Source organism: Erpetoichthys calabaricus (genome assembly GCF_900747795.2).
Source record: "Erpetoichthys calabaricus chromosome 1 unlocalized genomic scaffold, fErpCal1.3 SUPER_1_unloc_22, whole genome shotgun sequence".
Classification (NCBI taxonomy): domain Eukaryota; kingdom Metazoa; phylum Chordata; class Cladistia; order Polypteriformes; family Polypteridae; genus Erpetoichthys; species Erpetoichthys calabaricus.
In genome coordinates this window covers 2,994,430-3,011,941 of record NW_026261588.1, presented here as the reverse complement: position 1 = coordinate 3,011,941, position 17,512 = coordinate 2,994,430, and the positions used below count along the sequence as shown (strand labels likewise).

The window sequence follows — 17,512 nt, the reverse complement described above, 5'->3', positions numbered from 1 at the left end:
GTGGATTTTACCAAAAGGATGGACATGGCTGTGGTGAATACATATTTTAAGAAGAGGGAGGAACATAGGGTGACGTACAAGAGAGGAGGAAGATGCACACAGGTAGGTTACATCCTATGTAGAAGAGTTGATCTGAAGGAGATGGAAGACTGCATAGTGGTGGCAGGGGAAAGTGTAGTTAAGCAGCATAGGATGGTGGTCTGTAGGATGACACTGGAGATCAAGAAGAGGAAGAGAGTGAGGACAGAGCCAAGGATAAAATGGTGGAAGTTGACAAAGGAAGACTGCAAAGTTGAGTTTAGGGAGGATGTGAGACAGGCACTGGGTGGCAGTGAAGAGTCACCAGACAGCTGGGAAACTACAGCAGATGTAGTAAGGGTGACAGCAAGAAGGGTGCTTGGTGTGACATCTGGACAGAGGAAGGAGGAAAAGGAAACCTGGTGGTGGAATGAGAAAATACAGGAGAGTATACAGAGGAAAAGGATGGAAAAGAAGTGGGATAGTCAGAGAGATGCAGAAAGTAGACAAGAGTACAAGGAGATATGCGCAAGGTGAAGAGAGAGGTGGCGAAGGCTACAGAAAAGGCATATGATGAGTTGTATGAGAGGATGGACACTAAGGAGGGAGAAAAGGACCAGTGGGCTATAGAGAGGGACCAAGCTGGGAAAGATGAGGAGCAGGTTAGGGTGATAAAGGATAAAGATGGAAACGTACTCACAAGTGAGGAGAGTGTGATGAGCAGATGGAAAGAGTACTTTGAGAGGCTGATGAATGAAGAGAACGAGAGAGAGAAGAGGTTGGATGATGTGGAGATAGTGAATCAGGAAGTGCAACGGATTAGCAAGGAGGAAGTCAGGACAGTGATGAAGAGGGTAGAGAATGATTGTGTGCCGAGGATCAACCACAACATCGGCTGCATTCTGTGCTGTTAAATATACTCGTTGTCCATTTTCTAAGTGGATGGTAAGGTGTAGCACCACCAGTGATATTTCATGAGTGCTAAATCCTAGGATCCTCCACACTGCTTCTGAAGAGCTTATATACAGTCAAAGTAAAATGTATGTGAACCCCTAGGAATTCTCTCTCTTTGTGTCTAATTCCCATATAAAACATGGTCGTATCTTCATGTCAGTCCCAATAATGAACAAACTCAGTCTCCTACAACTAAAGATACGCAGATTTTCAGAGAATTGTTGACCACATTGAATAAGTCATTCAAACTGACACTGAAGGTTGGAAAAAGTGAACCCAAAGCTAATGACGTTTAAAAAGCTCATTGCAGTTCAAATTTAGCACACGTGGAGTCCATTTAATGAGACGAGTTTAGAGGTGTGGTGGCCCAGAATGACTTTGATTGATCAAAAACACGATAAAGTTGGAAGTTTTGGACCAGAAGCATAAACAGATGGGAATCACCAATCAGTTCTGGGTGGATATGTATGGAAAAAGTCAAATGTGAGAGACAAAAATCAAAGAAAACTGCTAGCAGGAAAAGTTACATCCACCTACGGGACGCACTGTGAGGAGACGAGAACGCTTCAGACGTTGGTCATCCTGCCATCTTCATGCACAGCCGGGCCCTGGTATAGGCACAAGTGTACACAAGACGCCATGACTTATGTTCAAAATTAAGGAAGACCGAACTTTTTATTACGTTTACCTGTAACCCTCTGTGGCCTGAATTAAAAGCAAAACTAATTTCCCCACCGTGTTCCTCAGGACAGATACGATTTGATCAGTAGAGCTTTCCATCTGAAATTACAGAAAATGATCCTTCTTTATTAATAAAAGGTTTTATGTACACCATCGAATGGCAACAACGAGACCTTCCACACTCCAAATCTCTTAGTCTGTCTTGAAAACAAGATACGACCCGACCAGATAGATGACGTAATCATCATACCTTAGCCCCAAAGCTTCACTCAATTGTGATTAAACAAATGGTCCATGGGCCAGACGGCTCTCTTAATAAGAACTCTCCTTGCGTTAAGGATGGACGCTGCACTAAACACTTGGCAAAAAAATTCCAGACTGAAACCTCTACAGCTGTTAATGGCTACCCTGAACACAGAAGACGACAGCCTGCAGATGGTGGTAGAAGAGCCACCATCAATGTGAAGGGAAAGGCAGGGCAAATAACCAATAGATGGATCGTACCTTTTAATCCCGTCCTGCTGAAGACATTTAACGTCCATATCAATATTGAAAATTGCAGTTCTGTCACTGCTATTAAGTATGTCTGCAAGTACATTAATAAGGGCACGTCAGGAGACCTGTGGTTCGCTTCCCAGGTCCTCCCATCGTGGACTTTGCATGTTCTCCCCCATGTCTGCGTGGGTTTCCTCCCACAGTCCAAAGACATGCGGGTCAGGTGGATTGACGGTCCTAAATTGTCCCTATTGTGTGTGTGCCCTGCAGTGGGCTGGCACCCTGTGTTGGCTGGGATTGGCTCCAGCAGACCCCCCCCCCGTGACCTTGTAATTAGGATATAGCGGGTTGGAAGACGGATGGATTAAAAGAGCTGAGCCTTTACAGTTTAAGCAAAATAAGATTAACAGGTAACAGGTGACCTGATTGAAGTGTTTAAAATGATGAAGAGAATCAGTCCAATGGATCGAGACGGTGACTTTAAAATGATCATCAAGAACACAGGGACACAATTGGGAAATTTCGTACAAACATTAGGACGTTTTTCTTTACACAAAGAACGATAGCCACTTGGAATAAGCGACCAAGTAGTGTGGTAGACACAAGTGACAACACAGGATGCCAGGAAATGCATTGAAACTTTGCGCTACTATTTCATGCAGGAGGGAAATGAAGGCAGTCCCACTGATGTTTGTTAGATGTTTGTGGTGATTTTGTTCAAGTGCAGTGCGTCAACCGAATGCGTCAGATCACACTAGACGACAAGTTCTTCAAATGTTTTTTATTGTGCTTCGCATGCTGAGTGTCGTGCAGATCGTTTCAAAGAATTTGTAGATTTCTTTTTCAATAAACAAAGTTGTAAGCATCCGTACATGTACGTAGTTCTTGTTTGTACGTTCGCCATACGCGTGTGCAGCACAATAAAAGTCATAATGACATTTTAATATGTTACTTATAGCACGTCCCGTCTTGGTTGCACATGTATAGGGCGTGTTCCTGTAATCAGACCAGCCGGTTATTAGGACCAAAATGATCGTGTCCCGATGTGGTCTGATTAAGCAGAATCGACTGTATGTGCCCCCAAAAAAAGTCTAACTGCATTCTCGTACCATTGCTTGCGTACCAAAGTGTCAGCAGGCACTTTTCATGGCATTACACATATTTTTTGAGCATGACCTCTGCACACTACTTGTGACTTAACGCTGTAGGAAGAAAGTAAATAAATAAAGGTAAATCACGTCATAAAAGGATTTCTTCAAAACGTCACATATATTTGTCTCTTTCTTTTTTTAAAATGTGCGTTGATCACCGCCAGCATGTTGTAGCACACAGCAACTGGCCACCTGCATGTTCTTGCGCGCACTGAATAAGAGACAAATATATGTGATGTTTTGAAGCTGTGGCAGCTCATCGCTAAAATTAGTGGTGGTGCAGCTCCAGAAAATTTTTAGCCTTTGTTTTAAAATTGTATAAAAGGGAACAAACATGTATAAAAAGAAAATTTATTCAGAAACTTGATAAAATCCTAAAAACAAAATCAAACATTTTTTACTTACTATAAGTTAAATTGTTACAGTTCAAGCTTGATCTATTCATTTAATAATGAAATCCATCATTCTTGTTTTAATTTGCACGAAAAGATCAATAATTTTGGACAAAATTTAAAAAACACTACCTTCCACCAGCACGCCAGGGTCGGCACTGCAGGAGCAACCGTGAATCTCTCTCCCTCGCAGCCTCGCGTGCAGCTTCCTATGTGCGCATGCGCACAACAGCCAAACACCACACCGCTGGAACTGTGAAGCGCACACTTCCATACAAAGATTTGTGTATCTTTATCATAAACTGGGGGATGGCTACTGACATTAAGCTCAAGGATTATATACAGAGCATCCGGAAAGTACTCACAGCGCATCACTTTTTCCACATTTTGTTATGTTACAGCCTTATTCCAAAATGAATTAAATTCATTTTTTTCCTCAGAATTCTACACACAACACCCCATAATGACAACGTAAAAAATGTTTACTTGAGGTTTTTGTAAATTTATTAAAAATCAAAAAACTGAGAAATCACATGTCCATAAGTATTCACAGCCTTTGCCATGAAGCTCCAAATTGAGCTCAGGTGCATCCTGTTTCCCCTGATCATCCTTGAAATGTTTCTGCAGCTTCATTGGAGTCCACCTGTGGTAAATTCAGTTGACTGAACATGATTTGGAAAGGCACACACCTGTCTATATAAGGTCCTACAGTTGACAGTTCATGTCAGAGCACAAACCAAGCATGAAGTCAAAGGAATTGTCTGTAGACCTCTGAGACAGGATTGTCTCGAGGCACAAATCTGGGGAAGGTTACAGAAAAATTTCTGCTGCTTTGAAGGTCCCAATGAGCACAGTGGCCAACATCATCTGTAAGTGGAAGAAGTTCCAAACCACCAGGACTCTTCCTAGAGCTGGCCGGCCATCTAAACTGAGCGATCAGGGGAGAAGGGCGTTAGTCAGGGAGATGACCAAGAACCTGATGGTCACTCTGTCAGAGCTCCAGAGGTCCTCTGTGGAGAGAGGAGAACCTTCCAGAAGGACAACCATCTCTGCAGCAATCCACCAATCAGGCCTGTATGGTAGAGTGGCCAGATGGAAGCCACTCCTTAGTAAAAGGCACATGGCAGCCCACCTGGAGTTTGCTAAAAGGCACCTGAAGGACTCTCAGACCATGAGAAAGAAAATTCTCTGGTCTGAGGAGACAAAGATTGAATCTTTGGTGTGAATGCCAGGCGTCACGTTTGGAGGAAACCAGGCACCGCTCATCACCAGGCCAATACCATCCCTACAGTGAAGCATGGTGGTGGCAGCATCATGCTGTGGGAACTGGGAGACAAGTCAGGATAAAGGGAAAGATGACTGCAGCAATGTACAGAGACATCCTGGATGAAAACCTGCTCCAGAGCGCTCTTGACCTCAGACTGGGGCGACGGTTCATCTTTCAGCAGGACAACGACCCTAAGCACACAGCCAAGATATCAAAGGAGTGGCTTCAGGATAACTCTGTGAATGTCCTTGAGTGGCCCAGCCAGAGCCCAGACTTGAATCTGATTGAACATCTCTGGAGAGATCTTAAAATGGCTGTGCACCGACGCTTCCCATCCAACCTGATGGAGCTTGAGAGGTGCTGCAAAGAGGAATGGGCCCAAACTGGCCAAGGATAGGTGTGCCAAGCTTGTGGCATCATATTCAACAAGACTTGAGGCTGGAATTGCTGCCAAAGGGGCATCGACAAAGTATTGAGCAAAGGCTGTGAATACTTATGGACATGGGATTTCTCAGGTTTTTTATTTTTAATAAATTTGCAAAAATCTCAAGCAAACTTTTTTCACGTTGTCATTATGGGGTGTTGTGTGTAGAATTCTGAGGAAAAAAATGAATTTAATCCATTTTGGAATAAGGCTGTAACATAACAAGATGTGGAAAAAAGTGATGAAGCGCTGGGAATACTTTCCAGATGCACAGTATACTGTCACTCTGTATATTTTAGAATACATTTTTCCTGTTGCTATCCCGTAGCGAAGCACATATAAACGAATATACAGGGTGGTCCAGATCTAGTTATGCAACTTTTAATGCAATGCAGGAAAACAATACAAGACAACAGAATTGTTCGATATATCTTGTAATAAACGATAATGGACTTTGATTGAATTAATTCACTGATTTTCCATGTAATGTCCCACTTGCCCTCCATTCATTTGAAATTCTCTATGTAATAAACTTAAGGTATAGCGTAATGAAAATTTCATAATTAGATCTGGACCACCCTCTATATATATATATATATATATATATATATATATAATATGATGCACAGTTCTGAAGAAAAATGAGGGTTGCATGCAAACGTTGCACAATTTAGCTGATCTTTTTATATATAAAGAGAAGATAAATTAATGATAAAGAGCCAAAGAAGGGGCACTTATGAGATGCGAGTATTACAGAGAGAGACGTGTCGTGACCCGTAATACTGAAGGTGGTCTTAGATTTATCAGTAGAGCATTGTACACTCTACCAGTCGGCACTTGTAATGATGTATAATTTATAGTTTTGTTTCTTCTCACTAAATATTATCGACACAATCATTCAAAATGCATTGATCTTCACACAAACATTCATTTCTGCTGAAAGTTCTTTTGAGTTTATGAAATCTCGTGATGCCTTATGTACTGCAAACGTAGTTCGATGAATTATGATTTGAAGCGCTGAGCAGACATGTGCACTGATTAATGAAACGTGGAGCGCAGTTTGAAACACCGAGCAGAATTGAGCCATTAAAGGAGGCTTTGTGAAGCCTCAGCACACTCAAAGGCATTGAGCTCTATATTACTGAGAGTCAGACACTTAACTCTCTAGTTAAATTTTGTAATTCGTATTGACATCACACACTTCAGTTTATACTTAAGTGATGGCCTGAAACGACAATTCATTATTGTTCTTGTGGATTGCTGTGATTTCCTTTGTCTGTAGTGTTAAAGATATATTGTCATATATCAGCTACTAGCAAAATACCCGCGCTTTGCAGCGGAGAAGTAGTGTGTTAAACAGGTTATGTAAACATATATATACATAAACATATGTACTTATATATATATATATATATATATATATATATATATATATATATATAGATATATATATATATATATATATATATATATATATATATACACATATACACATCCACATATATATATACATATATATACACATACATATACACACATACATATATATATATATATATGTATATATATATACACATAGATAGATAGATAGATATATGTGTTTATGTATGTAGATATGTATATGTATATATATGTGTCAGTATGTGTATATGTATATATACATATATATATATATATATATATATACACATACAGACACATATATATACATATACATATCTACATACATACACACATCTATCTATCTATCTATCTATCTATCTATCTATCTATCTATCTATCTATCTATCTATCTATCTATCTATCTATCTATCTATCTATCTATCTATCTATCTATCTATCTATCTATCTATACATCCCCGTGCTTTGCAGCGGCGAAGTACTGCTTTTAAATTTTTATTAAGAAGAAAACCTTTTTAAATTGAGTGAAAATCTACCAATAACAATTTGTTAAGGATCTGTTTTTTTGTGAAGCTGACTTCACACAGCCTCTCCGCTGTTTTATAAACGAACGTCATTTAAGGTCTTCCTTTTTCATTGCTTTGCCAATGGAAGCAGCCTTTTTATTTAATCCTGTTTTTACGATTGTTCTGTTTGTATATCACGTTGTCAGTTCAGCACTCCGGTTGTAATATGACCAAGCCGTGCAAGCACACTCTTGAGAATGCAACGTATAGTTGTACAGGAGAAAAGCAATCTTGCCTGAAATCAATGGCAACCTTTTGTAGGTATATGAACTTAATTTAAACTTTAGGTTTACATGGTGCTTTCTTTCCGAAGTACCTGCACTCATGAATATGTCTGTATGCGTCAGTCGCTCAAATCCCCGCGATTCGCACCAGCGAAGTTCTGCTTTTAAATTTTTATTAAGAAGAAAAGAAAACCTTTTAAAATTGAGGGAAAATATACCAATAACAGTTTGTTAAGGATCTGTTTTTTTTGTGAAGCTGCCTTCACTCGAGTGATCACTTCGAGCTTTAATCCTGAGAAATCACCCCTTAAATGCACACGTTAAATTGCACATCTGTTAATATGTATGCTTACACAGTATTAAAAGACACTCAACAATTAACGTCATTTACCTTCGTTCCCGCGTTTGACTCGTGCTGTAAATCTCTTCCTTGTTTTCACTTCACGTGATTACGTAGGAGGCGTTATACGTGATGACGCGATACATGACTCCGCCTCCTCCATTAGAGTATATGGACAAAAAACAGGTTCCAGTTTTGACCATTACGCGTAGAATTTCGAAATGAAACCTGCCTAACTTTTGTAAGTAAGCTGTAAGGAATGAGCCTGCCAAATTTCAGCCTTCTACCTACACGGGAAGTTGGACGATTAGTGATGAGTCAGTCAGTCAGTCAGCCAGTCAGTGAGGGCTTTGCCTTTTATTAGTATAGATATATTGGTGAGGTGGCCTTTTGCTGTTACACACCTAAAATTTAAGATACTTTCCCAATAGAAATTCACCAGGCTAATATTGTAGAACAGTAGTATTTTTTGCAATTGGTTTTTCTATTTATGATCTGAACCACTGTGTGTCCAAGCCCCTGTTTTGTGCATCTATGATTAGGTGTTCAACTTTTGGTCTTAGTTTGCCCCTCATAAGCCATGCATAGGTAAGTTCTGTGCCCACAGGAGACTGCTAGAGGTGGGCAGTGTACTTACCACTTTACTTGTGGTTTCCCCAATTTGTTCTTTTTTGTTTTCATCAAACCTTTTTTCTAATTCATTTTCTGCTGCTTAGCATATTGTACTGTGTTCATCTGTGGACAAGGTGGGGGTGTTTGTCAGTTTTTTTCTCTCTCTCTTATATGAATTCTTTGATGTCTCTCAAGATATCAGCTTCTCTGTGAAAAGCAGTCCTATGGCTTCTCTCCTGTGTGAAGTCTTTGGTGGCTTAGAAGACTGCTTCTCCATGAAAACTGTTTGCCACATTCAGAACAGTCATATGGCTTCTCTCCTGTGTGAATTCTTTGGTGTTTCTGAAGATGCCCTCTCTGTGTAAACTGTTTGCCACATTCAGAACAGCAATATGGCCTCTGCCCTGTATGAATTATTTTGTGGCGTTGAAAACTGCTTCTCGCTGAAAACTGTTTGCCACATTCAGAACAGCAATACGGCTTCTCTCCTGTGTGAATTCTTTGGTGTTTATAAAGATTGCCTCTCTCTGTAAACTGTTTGCCACATGCAGAACAGCAATACGGCTTCTCCCCTGTGTGAATGCTTTGGTGGCTCAGAAGACAGCTTCTCTGTCAAAACTGTTTACCACATTCAGAACAGCAATATGGCTTCTGCCCTGTATGAATTATTTTGTGGCGTTGAAAACTGCTTCTCGCTGAAAACTGTTTGCCACATTCAGAACAGCAATAAGGCTTCTGCCCTGTATGAATTATTTTGTGGCGTTGAAAACTGCTTCTCGCTGAAAACTGTTTACCACATTCAGAACAGTCATATGGCTTCTCTCCTGTGTGAATTTTTTGGTGTTTAAGATGGTGTCTCTGTGCAAACTGTTTACCACATTCAGAACAGCAATATGGCTTCTCCCCTGTGTGAATTCTTTGGTGGCGCTGAAAACAGCTTTTATCAGAAAACTGTTTACCACATTCAGAACAGCAATACGGTTTCTCCGCTGGGTGAATGTTTTGGTGGCGCAGAAGACAGCTTCTCCATGAAAACTGTTTGCCACATTCAGAACAGCAATATGGCTTCTGTCCTGTATGAATTACTTTGTGGCGTTGAAAATTGCTTCTCTCTGAAAACTGTTTACCACATTCAGAACAGTCATATGGCTTCTCTCCTGTGTGAATTTTTTGGTGTTTCTTAAGATGGCGTCTCTGTGCAAACTGTTTACCACATTCAGAACAGTCATATGGCTTCTGTCCTGTATGAATTACTTTGTGGCGTTGAAAACTGCTTCTCTCTGAAAACTGTTTACCACATTCAGAACAGTCAAACGGCTTCTCTCCTGTGTGAATTCTTTGGTGGATCTGAAGTTTACTCATTTTAGGAAACCATTTCCCACACTCAAAACAGCAGTAAAGTTTGATACCTGTATAAAGTTTAAAAGAAAAACAAAAAGGTTAGTTTTAAATACACTACACTAATATTGACATTGTTACACCATCAAATATATCAAAAAAGTTGACCGTCTATCCAAATGCTACTTTTTTCATCTGTATTACAACTACTCACCACATGAGCACAATTACAGGAGCCAAAAAGTTAAAATAGTCAAATAAACAGATCACATGAGGTAGGCACAAATCGACAAGATTATTGGTCACATTTTTCAATTACATTCCAGAATGGCATGATCAGATATCATTAAGATGTTACTTAAAATTATTTATATTTTTAAGTAACAAAGGTACACATTTTCAGTTGCAACAGGGACCTCAACAACGCAGCAAGAGTTGTGGTAAATTGAATTGAAAAACACATCAAACCACTTGTGAAAATGGGGATTCAGTACTGGGGAAGTTTAAAAAAAAAAAAAAAAAAAAGGTGTGAAAAAATGCTGTAAACAAAGAATGCTTTCAGAAATATAAATGATGATTGTTTATTGTTATCAATTTACAAAATGCAAAGTGAGTGAACAAAAGAGAAATCTAAATCAAATCAATATTTAGTGTTCCTACCTTTTGCCTTCAAACCAGCATCAATTCTTATAGGTCCACTTGCACAAAGTCAGGGATTTTGTAGGATTCTAGTCAGGTGTCTGATCAGCCAGTTCTACCAAACAGGTGCTAATGATCATCAATGTCACACGTAGGTTGAAACACAGTCATTAACTGAAACAGAAACAGCTTCAAACTGGGTGAGGAACAGCCAAACTCTGCTACCAAGGTGAGGTTGTGGAAGACAGTTTCATGTCATGGCAAGATTGAGCACAGCAACAAGACACAAGGTAGTTCTACTGCATCAGCAAGGTCTCTCCCAGACAAAGATTTCAAAGCAGAATGGGGTTTCAAGATGTGCTCTTCAAGCTCTTTTGAAAAAGAACAAAGAAACGGGCAACGTTGAGGATCGTAGACGCAATGTTCGGCCAAGGAAACTTAGTGCAGCAGATGAAAGACACATGAAGATTATTACCCTTCGAAATCAGATGATGTCCAGCAGTGCCATCAGCTCAGAACTGGCAAAAACCAGTGGGACCCAGGTACACCCATCTACTGTCCAGAGAAGTCTGGCCAGAAGTGGTCTTCATGGAAGAGTTGCAGCCACCGATGTGGAAACAAGGCCAAGTGACTCAAGTATGCATGAAAACATAGGAACTGGGGTGCAGAGAAATGGCAGCAGGTGCTCTGGACTGAGGAGTCAAAATTTGAAATATTTGGCTGTAGCAGAAGGCAGTTTGTTCGTGGAAGGGCTGGAGAGCAGTACAATAATGAGTGTCTGCAGGCAACAGTGAAGCATGGTGGAGGTTCCTTGAACGTTTGGGGCTGCATTTCTGCAAATGGATTTGGAGATTTGGTCAGGATTAATGGTGTTCTCAATGCTGAGAAATACAGGCAGATACTTATCCATCATGCAGTACCATCAGGGAGGCATATGATTGGCCCAAAATTTATTCTGCAGCAGGACAACGACCCCAAAGTCATTAAGAACTATCTTCAGTAAAGCACAACAAGAAGTCCTGGAAGTGATGGTATGGCTCCCACACAGCCCTGATCTCAACATCATCGAGTGTGTCTGGGATTACATGAAGAGACAGAAGGATGTGAGGAAGCCTACATCCACAGAAGATCTGCAGTTAGTTCTCCAAGATGTTTGGAACAACCTACCAGCCGAGTTCCTTCAAAAACTGTGTGCAAGTGTACCTGGAAGAATTGATGCTGTTGTGAAGGCAAAGGGTGGTCACACCAAATATTGATTTGATTTCGATTTCTCTTTTGTTCATTCACTGCATTTTGTTGATTGATGAAAATAAATGATTAACACTTCCATTTGTTTACAGCATTTTTTCACACCTGCCTAAAACTTTTGCACAGTACTGTAGATATGTGCATAGTAATACAATCATTTTGCTTGACTTGTGACATGGATGCTAACAAGTCACATCTGTGCAATCAAAGTGCTAACAACTCACTCAGTTTAGCACCGGAGAGACAGCAATGAGCGCGTGTGCAATGAATTTTCAACTCTGCACACCGCATAGGAAGCTCCGATTACCATCATTTTCAGCTTAGTGTACAGAATCAGAAATACACGGCCATGCATTGTCAAGATTATTCAGATTATTCTAACGATTGTCAATGTCCATGCGTTCCATGGGAAAAAGTTTGGAAGCCAAGGCCAGGTCTCAAATTAAAAAAAAAGCCATTGTTTCTTTACAAAGCCAAATAATTTTCCTACTTTTAAAATTATCCGTAACTGCAATAATTCTGATCTTGCCCCTCCTCGTTCCATCTTCTTGTCCATAAAGTTTCTATCTATTGGTAGGCTAGTGACGGTCCTGAGCCCTCATTTATAAACCCTGTGTATGCAGAAAGTGAACCTCGAAATGTGTGTAATGCAACTTCCCAAACAAAAGTTGAGATTTACAAATGAGAACTTGACAGGGGAACAAACGTATATTTAGAGCAACTCTGACCGATGCATACATAATATTTCAGTGAAACCCTTGATCAAGCAGAAAAATGAAGCCAAACCACCTAAATGACGACTCGTAAGCATAATAATTCATTTCACCGAGTTGTTCTTATAAAAGGTGCGTTGAAGTGACAAACATTACACCTCATAAATGATGACTATGATGAACAGATTGTATTTAGTTTCCTTTAAGAGCACCAATGATATGTATTTGCACTAACGAAATTCTGTTTTCTCGTCACTTTATATCAGCTAGGTGTTTTCACTTCTTAGGGAGCAGGCCGACACCTCAACAGTATCTCAGCCAAGTGTCATTCCATTGTGCCTGATGTTCTGGAAACCATTAACTGACTGCTGATGCACTACATCTCGTCATACAGTGTGGGTGTACACACATAACATGTTTCTGACAACATAATACGGCAATCTGCAGCCATGTCCAATGATACACAAGTCATCTAAGATGCAGCTGACAAACGTCATGTCTCCGTGGCCTCGTTCAATCCACAATTCATTTATTTTGGGGCAAAACAGCCTTGACAGACGAGATGGTGCTGTACGTGGTGAACTGCTTGTTGGTGAAGTGACCCTGCTGACCCCTCTGTGTTTCATGTGGACTGAACTATTCATTGCAACAGCAATCATGTCATTACATGTGCCACGTGACGGTGGCTGCCTGCTCAGACAGTTTTGTCCTACACCTTTCCTGAAACTCAGAGCACATAGAAGAGGCATTATAATACCACGTATGATCTTTCACTCTCAGAAGCAAAGCCAGATATTCTTGAATGCAGGTGGTGGGGTCTCGACGTGTCTGGCTGCACTACCAGCTAATGAAGTTTTCAGCATCATGACAGCATATGTATGAGATGGATTAGCAGTCTTCATATGTGAATGCTTACAAAGTAATTGCGATTTATAAAAAGTAAAATTAATTTAGAAATGGGCATACGCCAGGTTTTATAAATCTGATTTTTTGGGTGTACACGTTTTCCTGTTTATTTTGGCACACTCATATTTTCACATTCAGTTCTGTGCAGAGTGTTAAAAATGTCGCCCCTGGTCTGGTGTGTGGGACTTTTGAAGGCCTGTCACCATGTGTGTGTCCCCATTTCATGGTGGTTTGGAGGTAAAACAGCACGTGACACAAATGCTAACACCTCATGGTAGAAACATAGTTTGGGCTTTTTAGCTTCTGAAGGACCTGAACTGGTTGCCATTATCGATGTAACGCTAAGTTAAAAACTGTTAGGAAGAAATCTGATTGGACCATGTCTGGATAATGAAAGCTTAATATAAGCCAGGTGATGAAACAAAACAATGAGCTGAAACAACAGAAGAAACCTACAAGAGAGAGGCTTAAAAAGAAGAAAACTGGTGTTCCAGACTGGCCAATCAGAATCCAAAGCCAAAGATTTGTTGGCTTTACCTGAAGACAGCCGACTATTCAAAGAATCCCAGAGACATCAAGGAACTGAAAACTCTGGAAAGCAGAAGCTGCAGAAAATGTTGGGTGGCGGTCATTAGAGTTAAAGGAGGATTAGAAAGTTAGTAAAGACAGGGGGTCACAAACTGGACTGTTCAGGTTTAAACAATGTAGTCAGGAATGACAAGAAGTCTATTAGCTTTAAGAGGATTGTCAGCGTCTGTTTTTGGGACTTAATTGACAATCAGACTATAATGTTAGGAGGAATTTTTGCAGAAATAAAGTGAATTCCAAAGGATTCAGAAACTTTTTTCTTACAACTATAAGTTTATCACTTCTCACAAAGAGCAGCTTTAGAATGTTTACATAATGCTACAAACTATAATGGAAGAACAGCAAAGTTCTAAACCTGTAAAAATGTAGTGAAATTCTTCTATCAACTGCTCCTATTAGGGGTTGCCACAGCAGATTATCTTCTTCCATATCTTTCCGTCCTCTGCATCCTGCTCTGTTACACCCATCACCTGCATGTCCTCTCTCACCACATCCACAAACCTCCTCTTCGACCTTCCTCTTCTCCTCTTCCCTGGCAGCTCTATCCTTAACATCCTTCTCTCATTAAGCCCAGCATCTCTCCTCTGCACATGTCCAAACCAACACAATCTCGCCTCTCTGTCTCCCAACCATCCAACTTGACCTGACCCTCTAATGTCCTCATTTCTAATCCTATCCATCCTCGTCACACTCAATGCAAATCTTAGCATCTTTAAGTCTGCCACCTCCAGCTCTGTCTCCTGTGTCACCGTCTCCAGACCATATAACATAGCTGGTCTCACTACCGTCCTGTAGACCTTCCCTTTCACTCTTGCTGATACCAGTCTGTTACAAATCACTCCTGTCACTCTTCTCCACCCACTCCACCCTGCCCGCACTCTCTTTTTCACTTCTCTTCCACAATCCCCATTACTCTGTACTGTTGATCCCAAGTATTTAAACTCATCCACCTTCGCCAATTCTACTTCTTTGATCCTCACCATTCCACTGACCTCCCTCTCATTCACACACATGTATTCCGTCTTTTTCCTACTGAACTTGCAGGGTCTCCTCAACCTGCCCACTACTATCGCTACAGATCACAATGTCATCAGCAAACATCATAGTCCACAGGGACTCCTGTCTAATCTCATCTGTCAAGCTGTCCATCACCATTGGAAAAAATGTCACCACTGTCACATTTCCCTCGTGCAATCCTGTACAACTCTTATATACTTCTCTGCCACTCCCAGCTTCCTCATACAATACCACAGCTCCTCTCGAGGCACCCTGTCATATGCTTTCTCCAATGCAACTCCTTCTGGCCTTCTCTAAACTTCTCCATCAACATCCTCAGAGCAAACATCACATCTGTGGTGCTCTTTCTTGGCATGAAACCATCCTGCTGCTCACTAATCACCTAATTTCTTAACCGAGCTTCTACTACTCTTTCCCATAACTTCATGCTGTGGCTTTTTCTTTAGCCTTCACCACCTCTCTCTTCACCTTGCGCCTTATCTCCTTGTACTCTTGTCTACTTTCTGCATCTCTCGGACTATCCCACTTCTTTACCATCCTCTTCCTCTGTATACTTTCCTGTATTTCCTCATTTCACCACCAGGTTTCTTTCTCCTCCTTCCTCTTTCCAGATGTCACGCCAAGCACCCTTCTTGCTGTCACCCTTACTACATCTGCTGTAGTTTCCCAGCTGTCTGGTAACTCTTCACTATCACCCAGTGCCCATCTCACCTCCTCCCTAAACTCAACCTTGCAGGCTTCCTTTTTCAACTTCATTTGATCCTTGGCTCTGCCCTCACTCTCTTCCTCTTCTTGATCTCCGTTGTCATCCTACAGACCACCATCCTATGCTGCTTAACTACACTTTCCTCTGCCACCACTTTGTAGTCTTCAATCTCCTTCAGATCAACTCTACTGCATAGGATGTCATCTACCTGTGTGCATCTTCCTCCACTCTTCTAAGTCTCCCTTTGTTCCTCCCTCTTCGTAAAATACGTATTCACCACAGCCATGTCCATCCTTTTGGCAAAATCCACTATCCTCCTTCATTCCTCTCCTTGACACCATACCTACCCATAACCTCCTCATCTCCTCTGTTCCCTTCACCAACATGCCCATTGAAATCTGCTCTAATCACCACTGTCTGTCCCTTGGGTATACTGTCCATCACTTCATCCAACTCACTCCAAAAGTCTTCTTTCAAAATGAAATTGCTGTTTTATTGTGGGTTTAATATAGATTGAAATCCTGTTTAAGTTTCTCTTTGAAAACAAAAAAAAAAGCACAAGACAACACTTTCAGGCCCATAAACCCTGACCTTAAAACGTACACTCATTTTTATTTTTCACTTACTTGTTTTAGATGAGGTCTTAGGTGGTGGTTGACCTTCCTGAATTTTAGGAGATGAAATTTCTTCAGTTGTCTTTGTGTCAGATTGTAATGATTCATATTTTACATTGATAGAAGACTCAGGAGATAAAGAGTGTCTGTTATGAGAAAAGACTAACCCGGTCAATGGTCCATCTTGATGTTCGTAATGAGGGTCATCTTCTTTAACACTCTCAGAGCTGCCAAACTTCTCTCGAGTCTCCTCTTTAAAACTCACTGACCCCAGTTCATGGTCCTCTTCCTTAATGTCCAGACTCTCCTGTTTTGGGTGGACACTCTCCCACTCACAGTCCTCCTCTTTAACATGTATGGTCCTCTCCTCCATGATATTCATGTTGGCCTTGCACGTCTCCTCTTTCACATCCATTTAAACGTTGCAGTAAATGGCAGATTTTCCTTCTGTCTGTGAATAAAAACAGGATTCAATTCCATTAAAACTGATCTAAAGGCATTTGATTTTCTTTTTATTATTTATTCATTTTTATTGCAATCATTCCATACAAATAGATTTACAATTTATAACCAAACAAAATTAAAGACAAATCAAACCCCACCCCTGAGAAGGAGAGCTTAGCTAAAGGAGAATTGCTTAGGGCTTTTTAATAAGGCAACAATAAACCAAAGAAAGGGAGAAATAAATATCTATGTAAATAAGAGAAGGGAATGAAATGCGGTAATATTTATTTCTCTTATTCTAAAATTATTATTGATTAGATCCTGCCAGGTTTTGAAAAAATTTTGTACAGATCCTCTAACTGAGAATTTGATTTTTTCCAATTTCAAATAATATAAAACATCGGTTTCCCACTGACTTATCAGAGGAGAGTTAGGATTCTTCCAATTTAACAAAATAAGTCTGCGAGCCAAAAGTGTAGTGAATGCAATCACCGTTTGCTTGTCCTTCTCCAATTCAACTCCGTCTGGAAGAACACCGAACACAGCTGTTAGTGGGTTAGGAGGGATTGTGACCCCAAGGCTGTCTGAAAGGTAATTAAACATTTTGGTCCAAAATGATGTTAGTTTGGTGCAGGCCCAGAACATGTGACCCAGTGAGGCAGGAGTTTGGTTGCAGCGTTCGCAGGTTGGATCCTGCCCTGGAAACATTTTGGACAGTTTTAAGTGAGACAGATGGGCTCGATATATAATTTTTAGTTGAATAATTCAATGCTT

At 40.5% G+C, this 17,512-nt stretch overlaps 3 protein-coding genes across 6 annotated transcripts in view; 1 reads left to right on the top strand and 2 right to left on the bottom strand.

Moving 5' to 3' along the window:
- Positions 1-17,512, bottom strand: part of LOC114669326 (zinc finger protein OZF-like) — a 523,681-nt gene that overhangs the window by 226,455 nt on the left and 279,714 nt on the right. Inside the window, exon 2 of one of the 4 annotated variants that reach the window (XM_051921739.1) lies at positions 16,564-16,639. The exons of 2 other annotated variants lie outside the window; for them this stretch is intronic. The gene's annotated coding sequence lies outside the window, so the exon portion shown is untranslated. Of the gene's footprint in view, positions 1-16,306; positions 16,495-16,563; positions 16,640-17,512 lie in introns of those variants that run through there. One more of the 4 variants, XM_051921740.1, reaches the window with a different exon arrangement.
- LOC114669345 (oocyte zinc finger protein XlCOF6-like) overlaps positions 1-17,512 on the top strand; it is a 71,084-nt gene that overhangs the window by 33,978 nt on the left and 19,594 nt on the right. The window lies entirely within an intron of this gene.
- LOC114669341 (zinc finger protein 665-like) lies at positions 8,748-9,887 on the bottom strand. Its single transcript, XM_051921741.1, is given in 1 exon segment — positions 8,748-9,887. A coding segment is annotated over 1 exon segment (1,140 nt).